At 60.5% G+C, this 17,354-nt stretch overlaps 1 protein-coding gene across 1 annotated transcript in view; it reads right to left on the reverse strand.

The window, feature by feature from the left end:
• The window catches only part of PPIL2 (peptidylprolyl isomerase like 2), a 102,993-nt gene that overhangs the window by 14,899 nt on the left and 70,740 nt on the right, over nucleotides 1-17,354 (reverse strand). The window contains exons 15-16 of the mRNA XM_048514446.1: nucleotides 4,228-4,345; nucleotides 1,850-1,906 (exon numbers count right to left, since the gene is read on the reverse strand). Of these exons, the coding sequence (XP_048370403.1) occupies nucleotides 1,850-1,906; nucleotides 4,228-4,345 (175 nt within the window). The remainder of the gene's footprint in view (nucleotides 1-1,849; nucleotides 1,907-4,227; nucleotides 4,346-17,354) is intronic.

Here is a 17,354-nt window from a genome sequence, read left to right on the forward strand (position 1 = left end):
CTTCTTCCACTGAAAACATTAACATGACTTCACTGAACAGACTGCACAATTGTTTAGCCTGGCATGTTTTTCTGTTCTAGTGCTCACTTCTGCATACAAGGGCTTCTTTCTCGTAATGCACACCTCTTGATAAAGATCCTGACAGGCAGTTCCCAGAAATGTGACTATTCAAAGGCCGCATCTCATTTTAATTCTGATTCTCAGGTGTGTGCCGCAGTTTACAGTCTGAAGATTCAGTCAATCTTCGGGTAATGTAACAAGGCTAACCACTGTGGGCTGATACAGGCATTTTATTGTGTTAGTAGGAAAACCAATTAACACCAAGCCTAGCTATCAGAATGAAAACATTTTTTTTCATGATTTTGCTAGAACGTGATTGGTAAAACAAGGCCTATTTAACAAGACAGCAGCTTGTGGGAAGCGCTGTTTGGGTGGCGATGCCCAAACCCAAATATTGTTATATGTTCTGCTCCCCAACAGATTCAGGGAGAAGTGTTTATGGGAAGGGTTTGCTCTTGGCCCCACAAGAATTTGCTGAGCTGGTATTGTCAGTGCGGGGTAATGCCGACAAGTGGTGTCCTCCGGCATGCTCACCGCCCAGAGCCCTTCGGGGGTTGGGTGGTATATAAGTTGAATAAATAAATAAATAAATAAAAATAAAATATTTTAGTTTGTTTTGAGGAAAATCTACATATGGAAACTCACCATGACTGAGACTGAAAGCAATTTTGTTGAAATGTAACAGTTGCCTTGAGAATCTAAACAGTATGAAGGAGGGGTACAGATTGTTGAAATAAGTAATAAATTAATTAATTGAAGGACAACTTTCCGAGTATGTTTTGAATCTTTCTACAATACAAGTATTGTATCTTGCTGGTTTAAAGAAAAACAGATTTTTACAAGAAGAAGAAGAGGAGGAGGAGGAGGAGGAGTTTGGATTTATATCCCACCCTTTCTCTCCTGTGAGGAGACTGAGGGCCTTTCCCCACTCAAAGCGATCCCCCCTATGCCGCATGCTGCTCTCAGTGTGCGGCATCCCTGGTGTGTGCCTGGGTGTCCCCACGATCCCGCGCTCTGCGGCGAAGAGTCCATCAAAAGCGCCCGTTTTCTCCAAGCATGCCAGGGATGCCCGGCGATGCTGAGGAGAGGCGCTGACCCAGCGGCAGTGTGGGGCGGCTTGGCTGTTGCAGCCACTGTAAAGTGGGGAGTTCCGAGACCCGCCCCGCTACTTGAAGAGAGTAGCGCGGGGCTTAAGGTAAGTGGGGAAAGGCCCTCAGAGGGGTTTACAATCCCCTTTTCTTTCCCCCCTCACAACAAACACCCTGTGAAGTAGGTTGGGCTGAGAGAGCTCCGAAGAACTGTGACTAGCCCAAGGTCACCCAGCTGGCATATGTTAGAGTGCAGAAGCTAATCTAGTTCACCAAATGAGCCTCCACAGCTAAAGTGGCAGAGCGCGGAATCAAACCCGGTTCCGCAGATTAGAGTGCACCTGCTCTTACTACACCATGCTGGGTCTCATGGTGCAGCACCAGAATAGGTTTAATAATGGGAAATTGCAAGAATTTTGGCTTTTCAGCACCCCAGATTCTTTACCTTTGAAAATCTCTCACATCTTTGCCAAAACAGCAGAAAAGGAGAAAGATGATACAAACCCTACACCATGTGAATAGGGGAGGGGGGGGGGGAAATCAATGAACACAAAGAGAGGAAATATCACTTTTGCCCATCAAGTTGATCTATCAGAATGAAAACAGTTGTCAAGTTTTTTTGCTTGAGGATGACTGCTTTATCTGCCATCAAAATACACAGGGCAACAATATGCACAATTTAATGAAAGTTGTCTCTTTACCTCCCAAACACGGTGTGCTTCTTGTCCAGGTACGCGCATGAACGGAATGTGATAAAGCTGGAAAGGGAGGGGAAAAAAAGACAGATCATACTCATACATTACAGAACAGACCAAAACTTTTCAAAAGATGGAGGCCATGCAGGGTTGGTTCCTCTGGAGAAAATGGTGGCTTTGTAGGGTAGATTCTAGAACATTATACCTTGCTGAGATCCCTCCCCTCCCTAAATCCCGCCCTCCTTAGGCTCCACCTAGGGAGACTCAAGGAGACTGTAAGGAGACTCAAAGGGACTTACAATCGCCTTTCCCTCCCCAGTCCCCACAACAAACACCCTGTGAGGTAGGTGGGGCTGAGAGAGTTCCAAAGAACTGTGACTACCCAAGGTCACCCAGCTGGCATGTGTGGAGTGCACAAGCTAATCTGGTTCACCAGATAAGTCTCCATAGCTCAAGTGGCAGAGAGGGGAATCAAACCCAGTTCTCCAGATCAGTGTGCACCTGCTCTTAACCACTACACCACGCTGGTTTTAGCTACAGAGGATGGGAGGCAGCAGCCAGGAGCCTTCTGTTAAACCTGCCTCCCTCTCATTTTCAGTTACCAGCACTCAGGTCATCCAGAGGAGGAAGGGTCACATCTGGATCCATTCAAGATCTACATGTATTAATAGTTTTACCCTTTTATGAACACGCACTGAGAAGCGTTATACAAACAAAGCGAACGAGTTCACCCAATGTGACTTCTAACTTGGTATAAATGAATTTAGGCAGGGAGATAAATCTGTAAAGATTTTTAATTTATTCTATTACTGTAGCCTTTAAGCAGGCTTTACACTCAAGGAAATCACCACAGACGACTCTTATGAGAATTAAAAGATTAGACCTGCCCCCATCTGCATATGAATGAAACAAGAGTTCAGTTTTATTTGTTTTATTGTATTTAGATCACAAACGCACACGCTGTAATAGGTACCATCCTGAAAGAGGCATTCCCTTCCTGTGTGCAAGAGAAGGCGAAGGTCTCTTCTAAGATAAGAACGGCCAGCTTGGAATTGATGGGTTTGGGACTAGCTCGGCTGCACTTTGGCACAGTGTACACAGAAGTGAGCCTTTTGACCTATCTAACTTGCTTTTATCCATCAAAAGAGCGCAGGGTGACTTACACATTTCCCCTTCCTCCCATTTATCTTCGTACCATCCCTGTTAGACTGAAAGGTGAGATGGTCCATAGTAACCCAGTAAGTTTCATGGCAGAGTAAAGATTTGAACCTAGCTTCCCAGAGCACAGAACAACATTTTTTTTTTGGGGGGGGGGGGGGGGGGGCAGAGGCATAGGGTGGGGAAATGGCACCAGGAGCGAAACCTGCTCTGAGCACCCCCCGCCCCCTACGCCCGCCCCCCGCCCCACTTACCTTGCAGTTGGGCAGACCGGCAGAGAAAGAGGCCCGCCGGTGGCCCAGCCAGGCTGTTCCTTCAGCCGGCAGAGGCTCTGCTGACTGAAGGAGCAGCCTGGTGAGGCGGGGCGGAGGGGAGGTGTGTGTGGGAGATTCCACACCCCCCACATGACCAGCTGGCGTGCGCCCGGGGACATGTGACCCCACTGGAGTCTCTGGAGGGTGGAAGTGGACGTTTTGGATCAGTGAGTGTGGTTATGTTTGAAAACATGCACATGATGGCTCAAAACAATGTGTCGCAAGTGCAACGGATGAGACACAAAAAGCAGAACTTTCCTCTGCACCCCATTCAATGTCAGCCTCACACACCAGGGGTGGGGGGGGTCAACCAGCCCATCCAGTTACAGACTTTTAGGCCTTGGGAGGGTCAGCTGGCCTACGGCTGCATAAAGCCCATTGGACCCCACTGAGACCGAACAGCAAGGCTTATGTGCCTATGTGCAAATGCACCAGAGTCCACTGCCTTCTTCCATGTCACAAGAGCAGCCCTGCAGGATCAAAACCATGGTCCATCTAGTCTCACAAAGGGTTGCCCACCAGGTCTCCAGGGAGATCCCTCACGACTACAACTGATCTCCAAGCAACCAAGATCAATTCACCTGGAGAAAATGGCTGCTTTGGAAGGTAGACGTTATGACATCATACCCTATTGAAGCCCCTCCCATATCTGAACCCTGTCCTCTTCAGACTCCACCCCTAAAATGTCCAGGTACTTCCCAACCCAGAGCTGCCAACCTTGTCTCTCACCATAGTCAACCAGTCACTAGCAAGATGCCAAGGCCTTCTCCTAATGTTGCCTCCTAGCATGGGTATTCAGGGATTTTCCACCTCAGATTGTGGACATCCTTGTAGTCACCATGGCCAGTAGCTGCTGATGGTCCTATCTTCCTTAAGCAATGTGCCACAAAACCAGAGGAAGTGACTACTTACAATTGGGACTTGTTACAATTGGGTCCAGAATTGGCCATGCTGAGGATGCCTCGTCCCGTGTGAGACAGGTTGGGCTTGAACTCATCCTTAAATGGTTTCCCCCAATAAGATTCTCCTCCTGGAATTAAGAATAAACAAACAAACAAGTGAACATTTGCCCAGTCACAAAGATATCACCTTCCTCTGCGCACATAATATCTCGAACGGCTAAATTTTTATACTCTCTGAAATCCCACAGCTGTCATTTTGACATGTGAGAATTCAGTCAGATCCTGGCAAAGAGCTGAGTTTTCTTTATGATAAAGATGGCAATCCATAATATGCAACTGAGAACTGCAACAATGATAAAAAAGCCTCTGGGTCCTGAGGAGAATGAAACAGAGGGGAAGCCGTGGCTGAGAAAACTCATTAACCTCTATCAGAGACCACCAACAGATGCTTTCCTGAGCTTCTTGAAGAGAGAGGGGGATAAAAGCAGAACAGACAGACTGACGTCCAATAGCCTGAGGAAGACTTCCATTTTCACATGGCCACTTTAAAGGCCTGAGGGGAAACTAAGAGAACCTCAGGCGGTGAGATCATGGGAAAGTTCCCAAGAAGACCAACTTGGACAACCTAATGAAGCCGCACTGCTCAGGGGCAATATATCACATTTCTATCCTGCCTTGAGCTCAGAGCAGTAAATATGGTTCTCATGTCCCCACTGGGGAGAAAGTGGGTACAAATCAATGGATGATGAAATGGATGAATTTTATCCTTCCAAGAACTCCATGAGGCTGGTTAGAGTGAGGGAGGGCAAATGGCCCAAAGTACCCTAAATGTAAATCATGGTAGAGTGGGGATTTCACACTCTGTGTGCCCAGAAAAGAAAGGTAGAGGAGGCGCAGAGGTTAGAAACGGCCCTTTTGTGCCTGAGATGCTGGAGAATTGCCGAGAGTCTAAGTGGACAGAACTGAGCAGATGAACTAAATGCTTGTCAGCTTGTTACATTCACATGTTCAAGCATGAACCATAGAGCCACCAACAGACCCCAGGACCTGGGGAGGAAGAACAAGAATGAGGAGGAAGAGGAAGAAGAGGAGGAGTTTGGATTTATACCCCACCTTTCTCTCCTGTAAGGAGACTCAAGATGGCTTACAAGCTCCTTTCCTTTCCTCTCCCCACAACAGACACCTTGTGAGGCGGGTGGGGCTGAGAGAGTTTCGAAGAACTGTGAGTAGCCCAAGGTCACCCAGCAGGAATGTAGGAGTGCAGAAACACATCTGGTTCACCAGATAAGCCTCTGCCACTCAGGAGGAGGAGTGGGGAATCAAACCCGGTTCTCCAGATTAGAACCCACCTGCTCTTAACCAGTACACCACGCTGGCTCTCTCTTTGGAATCCTGACATGGCGTGGCGGGTGCAGCAACAAAGCAGCAGCTACAAAATGGCTGCTGCAGGAGGCAAAAGTCAGCCTAAAAATGGTTGCCGCAGCTTAATTTCAACAACACAGTGCCGACCCTTGTGGTGAGGTGGCAGCTCCTGCCAGTGCAACATTTAACAAGATCTGCACAACTGACCACTGTCAATGATCAGTTAGAAGTCTTGCAGAGCAACACCCTTATCTGGCCCCACCCACTTCTTAAAAACACTTGCTGGGTGCCAAAAAATGTGTCGTTAGTCACCACAGCGCCCACGGGCACCCCGCTGGAGACCTCATTCTAATTTCTATAGCAGTGGTGGCGAACCTTTGGCACTCCAGTTGTTATGGACTGCAATTCCCATCAGCCCCTGCCAGCATGGCCAATTGGCCAGCATGGCCAGCATGGCCAATTGGCAGGGGCTGATGGGAATTGTAGTCCATAACATCTGGAGTGCCAAAGGTTCGCCACCACGGTTCTATAGTGTACTGGCTCTCCATTCAGAGGTGGCCCAGAGCTCTGCGAAGTTCAGACATTTCTTGAACAACTTCAGATAGAAAATGGAGCCTCTGAGCACGCACTCTTCTGCTGGGTTGTCATTTCCGCATTATTTGTGACAGATGTGACATTTTCATTTTCCTCTAGGATTATTTCTAATCAGGAGAGAAAATGCTGAGATGAGTCATTTCCATAGTTATACAGCCGAGTCTATAATCTTGTTTGACAAACCATTAGAAAGGGGTTGGGGTGGGGGGTGGAGTGGGAAGAAACAGATTTCCCCTTAGCATCATTATCAGAAACACCAGAACTGCATCTGAACAGGCTGGGAAGAGGCCGGTCTGCTGGCGGAACAGGCTTACAAATCCTCTGGAGATGCCGTATCGCTAGCAACAGAGTGGCTCGTGAAAGCATCTGCTACCCTCAACGGGCTATTAGCACACTTGGGCTGCAAAGCAATTGGAGACAATGACAATTGCAACGGGAGAAAAGCCATTGAAGGAGGAAGAAAAGGGAATCACGAGCAGCAGACGCTGGGCAGGGTGGGAAAGTCCCCAGCGGCTTCCGCCCGCCCCCAATTACCTCTTACTTATTTACTACAGTTTATTTGTATCTCACTTTTCCGAACATTATTCGCTCAAAGCGACTGAAAACAAAGCCAGACTTCAGTGAGCGGCCGTGGCTCAGTGGCTGTGACAAAGTGGCAGAGCACCTGCTCTGCATACAGATGTGCACGGTTTAAATCCCCAGGACCAGACAGGGGGATGCGAGACGCTTCTGCTCGTGATGGTAAACTGTACTGGTCATGATGGACAAAAGGTCACAAGCAGCAGAAGTCAGCCTTGGGGGTTCGCTGCAGATTGAACTAGAACACTTGCTTTTCCAAGAGACCAATAACTCGTGTCTTCCCATAGTGTGAAGAACAACAGGTGCACTAACTCAAGAATTCCAGAAACTTGGATGTCAAATGCTATGTCTCTCCCCAGTATTTGTGAAGAAGAGGAGGAGGAAGAGGAGGAGTTTGGATTTATACCTTGCCTTTCTCTCCTGTGAGGAGACTCAAGGTGGCTTACAAGCTTCTTTCCCTTCCTCTCCCCACAACAGACACCTGGTGAGGTAGGTGGGGCCGAGTGTTCCAAAGAACTGTGACTAGCCCAAGGTCACCCAGCAGGAATGTAGGAATGCAGAAACACATCCGGTTCACCAGATAAGCCTCTGCCACTCAGGTGGAGGAGTGGGGAATCAAACCTGGTTCTCCAGATTAGAATCCACCTGCTCTTAACACCACGCTGGCTCTCATACATATTTTTGCACATCAGATATTTACTGTTAATGGCTTGGTAGAATGTAGGACTTTAGAATTCATACTGCAACAGCAGGGTTTAGATCAAAGCAAGCAACAGGGTATTCTAACCCTCCTAATATGTTTAGCTAATGAAGAGCTAAAAGTGCAGTTTTTAAAAAATTAGTTCTATATATTTATTTCAACCATCAGAATTAACAAAGCCTATGGATAATGAGGGAAGTAGTTTATAAAATCACAAGGTTGCCCTAAGCAAGTCTGCCTATGCGATGGAGCTGACTCCCAGGAACACGTTCTTAGGAAGGAACGGGTGAATATACATTGGTTAGGCACACAGGGTTGCCAACCTCCAGGGACAGCCTGAAGTTCTCTCAAAATTCCACCTTATCTCTAAGCAACAACACCGCAGCTTTGGAGCGCAAACAAACTGTACGGTGTTATATCCTTGCTGAGTATATTCTCAACCTCAAACGCCGTTCTCCCCAGACACCGTCCCCTAATCTCCACGAATTTCCAAAGCCAAAGCTGGCAATCCTAGCAAACAATCTAGAAACGTGAGACTTAAACAAGCCCACATAGTCTACAGCCCAAGCAAAACACACAGGCAGCTGTTTCCAGAGTAATTTGATCAAACAAACCATCCTTTCTAATATCATCCTCGATGGTTGAGAGGCTGCAAGAAATGCGGCAAGAGGCCACCCACAAGCAAGGCGGATCTGCACATTCAGGGGATTCTCCAATTATGCAGAAAAATATTACTTTTTGAAATGGCCCTGAGCTAATATTTGTTTACAAAATCTATATTCTGCCCTCATAAAGGCCACCAAGGTGGCTAACAAAACATACGTGATAGTAATTCCACAAGGTGAGGTCTGAGTCAGAAAGAACTTTCCCAACACTTTATTTCCCCATGATGACCCACAAGTTCTCACCTGGAGTTGGCAACCTCCCTAGTCAAGGCTAGTTAAAGAAGGAGAGTTTCTGAGGCAAAACAGCTGAGGGGGATGCCATTTTGTCTACTCGTGCCCTAAGAGAATATAGTATGCTGGAAGGCTCGCTGGAGAGGGTGTGGATTTCCCAGTTATTTGCCACCTTTACTCCTGCGGTTCAATTCCTGAGGGCCCCTCAACTTACACGAGCCATTCTCAACGCTAGTTTTGAAATTGAGCGTGCCACAGAAAAGAACATTTTGGGCCCCTGCTGCTTCAGAAGTACGAAAAAATGGCACCTGGTCTCCAGGCTGATTTTCAAACCATAGCAACTTGTCTGTTGTCACGGAAAAAGCTGGCTCTTTCCGGAGAGTTAAACGCTTGCTTGTCACGTTTTTTAAAAATTGATTTTGATAGAAAGAGGGTCCTCAAAAACATGTTAAAAATAACTAAACCTGTAATAATCTGAACAAAGGAGTAGGCAGGAATACATCATTCGCAGTGGTTGCGATTCTTAAATGAACTGCGTTTTTTAAAAAAATCTATCTTTTGGGGAGGGAAGAAAATGTACAAAAATTGGGGAAATGAAGTGGGAGGACTCCTGCTCAAAGATGGTGGTGACTTCCTTTTCCTTTTCCTTTTCTTGTCATTTATTTTGGGGGGGGGGAGGGGCTAATCTCTATGTTGGATACTATGGTGCATAACTTGAGTCCCAACTTGAGTTCTGTTCAATGAGAAAAGTTTCAATATGGTTTGGTAGCAGAGAGAGTGCATAATGCTTTCCTCGTGATTTTGCTGCTCCAAATCAGCCTCCCAAGCTCTCCTTCCTCTACAACAGCATTCCTGGTACATTTTATACTTGCAAACACTCAGCAGGAAACCGGTGGAGGGGGTGGGGGGGAAACAGCCAGTGGGGGAGAACTAAGTATCTCACAGAATCAGAGAATCATAGAGTTGGAAGAGACCTCCAGGGCCATCAGGTCCAACCCCCTGCAATGCAGGAACACACAATCAAAGCACTCCTGACAGATGGCCATCCAGCCTCTCTTTAAAAACCTCCAAAGAAGGAGACTCCACCACACTCCTCCGAGGTAGTGCACTCTACTGTTGAACAGCCCTGACAGTCAGGAAGCTTTTCCTGATGTTTAGGTGGAATCTCTTTTCCTTCACCTTGAACCCATTACTCCTGGTCCTAGTCTCTGGAGCAGCAGAAAACAAGCTTGCTCCCTCACCAACCTGACATCCCCTCAAATATCTAAACATGGCTATTATGTCACCTCTTAACCACTGCTGCTTCTCCCCAGGGTTTTGGTTGCCAGTCTCCCAGTGGGCGGGCCTTGAAATCTCCCAGAATTACAACTGCTCTCCAGATGACAGAGGTCAGTTTCTCTGGGGGAAACCACTGCATGGAAGGTAGACTCTATGGCATCAACCATGCCGGGGTACTTCCCCTTTCCACACCCCACCTTCCCCCTCATAGGCTTGACAGCACTAGGTTGGGAAATAGCCAGAGATTTTGGGGGTGGAGCCTGAAGGAGGGATTTGGGGAGGGGAGGGGCTTCAGTGGGGTATAACATATTAATAGTTGCAAGTGTAGATGTCTTCTTCTTTAAGAAGAAGAAGAAGAGTTTGGATGTATAACCTGCCTTTCTCTCCTGTAACGAGACACAAAGGGGCTTACAATCTCCTTTCCCTTCCCCCCCCCCTCACAACAAACACCCAGTGAGGTAGGTGGGGCTGAGAGAGTTCCGAAGAACTGTGACTAGCCCAGGGGTAGGGAACCTGCGGCTCTCCAGATGTTCAGGAACTACAATTCCCATCAGCCTCTGTCAGCATGGCCAATTGGCCATGCTGGTAGGGGCTGATGGGAATTGTAGTTCCTGAACATCTGGAGAGCCCCCCCCCCCCCCCCCCCCCCCCCCACCCCGCCCCCCCCCCCCACCCCTTACCAACCCCCGCCCCCCCCCCCCCGCCCCCCCCCCACCCTCTCCCCCCCGCCCCCCCCCCGCTCCCCCCCCCCCCCCCCCCCCCCTCCCCCCCCCCCCCCCCCCCCCCCCCCCCCCCCCCCCACACCCCCCCACCCCCCACCCCCCCCTCCCCCCCCCCCCCCCACCCCCCCCCCCCCCCACCCCCCCCCCCCCCCCCCCCCCCCCCCCCCCACCCCCCCCCCCCCCCACCCCCCCCCCCCCCCACCCCCCCCCCCCCCCACCCCCCCCCCCCCCCACCCCCCCCCCCCCCCACCCCCCCCCCCCCCCACCCCCCCCCCCCCCCACCCCCCCCCCCCCCCACCCCCCCCCCCCCCCACCCCCCCCCCCCCCCACCCCCCCCCCCCCCCACCCCCCCCCCCCCCCACCCCCCCCCCCCCCCACCCCCCCCCCCCCCCACCCCCCCCCCCCCCCACCCCCCCCCCCCCCCACCCCCCCCCCCCCCCACCCCCCCCCCCCCCCACCCCCCCCCCCCCCCACCCCCCCCCCCCCCCACCCCCCCCCCCCCCCACCCCCCCCCCCCCCCACCCCCCCCCCCCCCCACCCCCCCCCCCCCCCACCCCCCCCCCCCCCCACCCCCCCCCCCCCCCACCCCCCCCCCCCCCCACCCCCCCCCCCCCCCACCCCCCCCCCCCCCCACCCCCCCCCCCCCCCACCCCCCCCCCCCCCCACCCCCCCCCCCCCCCACCCCCCCCCCCCCCCACCCCCCCCCCCCCCCACCCCCCCCCCCCCCCACCCCCCCCCCCCCCCACCCCCCCCCCCCCCCACCCCCCCCCCCCCCCACCCCCCCCCCCCCCCACCCCCCCCCCCCCCCACCCCCCCCCCCCCCCACCCCCCCCCCCCCCCACCCCCCCCCCCCCCCACCCCCCCCCCCCCCCACCCCCCCCCCCCCCCACCCCCCCCCCCCCCCACCCCCCCCCCCCCCCACCCCCCCCCCCCCCCACCCCCCCCCCCCCCCACCCCCCCCCCCCCCCACCCCCCCCCCCCCCCACCCCCCCCCCCCCCCACCCCCCCCCCCCCCCACCCCCCCCCCCCCCCACCCCCCCCCCCCCCCACCCCCCCCCCCCCCCACCCCCCCCCCCCCCCACCCCCCCCCCCCCCCACCCCCCCCCCCCCCCACCCCCCCCCCCCCCCACCCCCCCCCCCCCCCACCCCCCCCCCCCCCCACCCCCCCCCCCCCCCACCCCCCCCCCCCCCCACCCCCCCCCCCCCCCACCCCCCCCCCCCCCCACCCCCCCCCCCCCCCACCCCCCCCCCCCCCCACCCCCCCCCCCCCCCACCCCCCCCCCCCCCCACCCCCCCCCCCCCCCACCCCCCCCCCCCCCCACCCCCCCCCCCCCCCACCCCCCCCCCCCCCCACCCCCCCCCCCCCCCACCCCCCCCCCCCCCCACCCCCCCCCCCCCCCACCCCCCCCCCCCCCCACCCCCCCCCCCCCCCACCCCCCCCCCCCCCCACCCCCCCCCCCCCCCACCCCCCCCCCCCCCCACCCCCCCCCCCCCCCACCCCCCCCCCCCCCCACCCCCCCCCCCCCCCACCCCCCCCCCCCCCCACCCCCCCCCCCCCCCACCCCCCCCCCCCCCCACCCCCCCCCCCCCCCACCCCCCCCCCCCCCCACCCCCCCCCCCCCCCACCCCCCCCCCCCCCCACCCCCCCCCCCCCCCACCCCCCCCCCCCCCCACCCCCCCCCCCCCCCACCCCCCCCCCCCCCCACCCCCCCCCCCCCCCACCCCCCCCCCCCCCCACCCCCCCCCCCCCCCACCCCCCCCCCCCCCCACCCCCCCCCCCCCCCACCCCCCCCCCCCCCCACCCCCCCCCCCCCCCACCCCCCCCCCCCCCCACCCCCCCCCCCCCCCACCCCCCCCCCCCCCCACCCCCCCCCCCCCCCACCCCCCCCCCCCCCCACCCCCCCCCCCCCCCACCCCCCCCCCCCCCCACCCCCCCCCCCCCCCACCCCCCCCCCCCCCCACCCCCCCCCCCCCCCACCCCCCCCCCCCCCCACCCCCCCCCCCCCCCACCCCCCCCCCCCCCCACCCCCCCCCCCCCCCACCCCCCCCCCCCCCCACCCCCCCCCCCCCCCACCCCCCCCCCCCCCCACCCCCCCCCCCCCCCACCCCCCCCCCCCCCCACCCCCCCCCCCCCCCACCCCCCCCCCCCCCCACCCCCCCCCCCCCCCACCCCCCCCCCCCCCCACCCCCCCCCCCCCCCACCCCCCCCCCCCCCCACCCCCCCCCCCCCCCACCCCCCCCCCCCCCCACCCCCCCCCCCCCCCACCCCCCCCCCCCCCCACCCCCCCCCCCCCCCACCCCCCCCCCCCCCCACCCCCCCCCCCCCCCACCCCCCCCCCCCCCCACCCCCCCCCCCCCCCACCCCCCCCCCCCCCCACCCCCCCCCCCCCCCACCCCCCCCCCCCCCCACCCCCCCCCCCCCCCACCCCCCCCCCCCCCCACCCCCCCCCCCCCCCACCCCCCCCCCCCCCCACCCCCCCCCCCCCCCACCCCCCCCCCCCCCCACCCCCCCCCCCCCCCACCCCCCCCCCCCCCCACCCCCCCCCCCCCCCACCCCCCCCCCCCCCCACCCCCCCCCCCCCCCACCCCCCCCCCCCCCCACCCCCCCCCCCCCCCACCCCCCCCCCCCCCCACCCCCCCCCCCCCCCACCCCCCCCCCCCCCCACCCCCCCCCCCCCCCACCCCCCCCCCCCCCCACCCCCCCCCCCCCCCACCCCCCCCCCCCCCCACCCCCCCCCCCCCCCACCCCCCCCCCCCCCCACCCCCCCCCCCCCCCACCCCCCCCCCCCCCCACCCCCCCCCCCCCCCACCCCCCCCCCCCCCCACCCCCCCCCCCCCCCACCCCCCCCCCCCCCCACCCCCCCCCCCCCCCACCCCCCCCCCCCCCCACCCCCCCCCCCCCCCACCCCCCCCCCCCCCCACCCCCCCCCCCCCCCACCCCCCCCCCCCCCCACCCCCCCCCCCCCCCACCCCCCCCCCCCCCCACCCCCCCCCCCCCCCACCCCCCCCCCCCCCCACCCCCCCCCCCCCCCACCCCCCCCCCCCCCCACCCCCCCCCCCCCCCACCCCCCCCCCCCCCCACCCCCCCCCCCCCCCACCCCCCCCCCCCCCCACCCCCCCCCCCCCCCACCCCCCCCCCCCCCCACCCCCCCCCCCCCCCACCCCCCCCCCCCCCCACCCCCCCCCCCCCCCACCCCCCCCCCCCCCCACCCCCCCCCCCCCCCACCCCCCCCCCCCCCCACCCCCCCCCCCCCCCACCCCCCCCCCCCCCCACCCCCCCCCCCCCCCACCCCCCCCCCCCCCCACCCCCCCCCCCCCCCACCCCCCCCCCCCCCCACCCCCCCCCCCCCCCACCCCCCCCCCCCCCCACCCCCCCCCCCCCCCACCCCCCCCCCCCCCCACCCCCCCCCCCCCCCACCCCCCCCCCCCCCCACCCCCCCCCCCCCCCACCCCCCCCCCCCCCCACCCCCCCCCCCCCCCACCCCCCCCCCCCCCCACCCCCCCCCCCCCCCACCCCCCCCCCCCCCCACCCCCCCCCCCCCCCACCCCCCCCCCCCCCCACCCCCCCCCCCCCCCACCCCCCCCCCCCCCCACCCCCCCCCCCCCCCACCCCCCCCCCCCCCCACCCCCCCCCCCCCCCACCCCCCCCCCCCCCCACCCCCCCCCCCCCCCACCCCCCCCCCCCCCCACCCCCCCCCCCCCCCACCCCCCCCCCCCCCCACCCCCCCCCCCCCCCACCCCCCCCCCCCCCCACCCCCCCCCCCCCCCACCCCCCCCCCCCCCCACCCCCCCCCCCCCCCACCCCCCCCCCCCCCCACCCCCCCCCCCCCCCACCCCCCCCCCCCCCCACCCCCCCCCCCCCCCACCCCCCCCCCCCCCCACCCCCCCCCCCCCCCACCCCCCCCCCCCCCCACCCCCCCCCCCCCCCACCCCCCCCCCCCCCCACCCCCCCCCCCCCCCACCCCCCCCCCCCCCCACCCCCCCCCCCCCCCACCCCCCCCCCCCCCCACCCCCCCCCCCCCCCACCCCCCCCCCCCCCCACCCCCCCCCCCCCCCACCCCCCCCCCCCCCCACCCCCCCCCCCCCCCACCCCCCCCCCCCCCCACCCCCCCCCCCCCCCACCCCCCCCCCCCCCCACCCCCCCCCCCCCCCACCCCCCCCCCCCCCCACCCCCCCCCCCCCCCACCCCCCCCCCCCCCCACCCCCCCCCCCCCCCACCCCCCCCCCCCCCCACCCCCCCCCCCCCCCACCCCCCCCCCCCCCCACCCCCCCCCCCCCCCACCCCCCCCCCCCCCCACCCCCCCCCCCCCCCACCCCCCCCCCCCCCCACCCCCCCCCCCCCCCACCCCCCCCCCCCCCCACCCCCCCCCCCCCCCACCCCCCCCCCCCCCCACCCCCCCCCCCCCCCACCCCCCCCCCCCCCCACCCCCCCCCCCCCCCACCCCCCCCCCCCCCCACCCCCCCCCCCCCCCACCCCCCCCCCCCCCCACCCCCCCCCCCCCCCACCCCCCCCCCCCCCCACCCCCCCCCCCCCCCACCCCCCCCCCCCCCCACCCCCCCCCCCCCCCACCCCCCCCCCCCCCCACCCCCCCCCCCCCCCACCCCCCCCCCCCCCCACCCCCCCCCCCCCCCACCCCCCCCCCCCCCCACCCCCCCCCCCCCCCACCCCCCCCCCCCCCCACCCCCCCCCCCCCCCACCCCCCCCCCCCCCCACCCCCCCCCCCCCCCACCCCCCCCCCCCCCCACCCCCCCCCCCCCCCACCCCCCCCCCCCCCCACCCCCCCCCCCCCCCACCCCCCCCCCCCCCCACCCCCCCCCCCCCCCACCCCCCCCCCCCCCCACCCCCCCCCCCCCCCACCCCCCCCCCCCCCCACCCCCCCCCCCCCCCACCCCCCCCCCATCAGGAGAGAATGCTGCTAGAACACGGCCATACAGCCCGGAAACCACACAGCACCCATAGTCACCTGGTATTTCTTGGTGGTCTCCCATCCAAGTATTAACCAGGGCTGCCTCTGCTTGCTTCTGACAGCTGATGAGATCAGACTAGTCTGAGCCATGCGGGTCAACACTTTCTTTCTTCAACATACCTATAAAAACTGAGCCAATATTGCCTTGATGACACATGCGGAAAGGGGAAAGAACCACAACTGTGAAAGGAAATTATTGAAGCGGTAATTCTTGCCTTCCCCTTCAACTCCTTAGGTTGATGGTAAGACACAAGAGAGTTTTCCCCATTAATGGTTCCCGTTCTCGCTGCAGAAATCCTGCAATGCTCACACTTCCTGGCCATTTCCCTGTGCCTTCCACCTGCCTCACCGTCCCTGGCAGCTGCATTTGAGAAACTGCACAACAGGATACTGACCCCAGCAGAATTTATTTGTTTACACTATTTCTCCGAGGCTTGTCAGCCCAAAGGTGCTCAGAAGGGTTTGCAGTAATTCATACGGCAGCTGAAATGTCATCACTCATAAATTGGAAGCAGGCAATCAAGCTTTGAGAGATTAAATCCCCGTCTCGGGTTTGCCCAGTGGAATAAAGGGACTCTTTACTGGCCTCCAAAAAGAGGAAAGCAATAAGAAAACGCAGAAACGCACAAAATTCCCTGTAACGTCTGGGTTCACTCTGAATTACAGCAGCTTTCAGAAGAGCTAGTATTGTAGTTAGAATCAATACTTAAAAAGTGACAGTCACTGCCCACAGGTTGCTACAAGCTCAAAGAAAATCTCAGAAGGCCACACAGCTGGCAGCACATTCAGACCCAATTAAAGGGAAGGAAGGAAACAAGATGGAAACACGAGAGGAGCTGCCTTCCATACAAGATGCGGGCCTAGCGGTGGAAACTCTCCCGCCGTACGCTGATGTCCCTTCACGGTCTTCCTTTGGATCTAATGTTTCCATTTGTGTTTCATGCCAACCTAAATATATTATAGGCATAAGAGAAGAGAAGAAGAAGAGTTTGGATTTATATCCCCCTTTCTCTCCTGTAAGGAGACTCAAAGGGGCTAACAATCTCCTTCCCCCCCCCCCCACGCAACAACAAACACCATGTGAAGTGGGTGTGGCTGAGAGGGCTCTGAAGAACTGTGACTCACCCAAGGTCCCCCAGCTGGCATGTGATGGAGTGCACAAGCTAATCTGGTTCACCAGACAAGCCTCCACAGTTAAACTGGCAGAATGGGGAGTCAAACCCAGTTCCCTAGATTAGAGTGCACCCGCTCTTAACCACTGTACCATGCTGGCTCTCAGTTAAACAGATGATACAGGAAAACACTGAATTGGATCTGGTAAAAATCTCTCAGCTCTCTGTCCATTGCTCAACATCATCACCATCATCATCATCATCATCATCATCATCATCATCATCATCATCATCATCATCATCATCATCATCATCATCATCATCATCAATTTATTTATTTAATATACCGCCCTATCCTCGAGGGGCTTATTGGGTTGGAAAACAGGCTTCTAAGGCCAACAGGACAAATCTGGCCATGTTCCAGGTGGCGACGTGATGTCTGATAAAAGTACTTATGGGTTCCAGTAATTCCCCTTATTTCTGGCTTGAGGTAACCATAGTTTGCCACAATGTATAAACTGGGTGAGCGAGGGTTATTGCAAACCATGGCTGCCTTCCATACCAAGAATGGCTGTTACGTTTTTGAAGTGGGTTTCCAATTCTGGCTTGGGAGAACCAGTGGTCCATCAACTTCAGTATTATCTGAATAGTAGCAGTTTTTGTAGATCCCAGAAAACAATCTTTCCCAGCTATGGCACATATACTGGGGAACTTTTAAGAATTAAAAAAAAAAAGAGAGCACGTGAATGGGGAGAGAAAAAAGCTGAAATACAATTTATTTGAACTAACCACATGAAGCATGAACCGCGGCCTCCTAACTTGACTCTGTGCTTGCTGACGCCCACAAAAGATCTGAATAAATTCTGAAAGCATGCCGAGCAGTTAGTTGGTTTAGTGGCAGACAGATATTTCAAGCTCATCACCTCT

Source organism: Sphaerodactylus townsendi, linkage group LG13, assembly GCF_021028975.2.
Source record: "Sphaerodactylus townsendi isolate TG3544 linkage group LG13, MPM_Stown_v2.3, whole genome shotgun sequence".
NCBI lineage: Eukaryota > Metazoa > Chordata > Lepidosauria > Squamata > Sphaerodactylidae > Sphaerodactylus > Sphaerodactylus townsendi.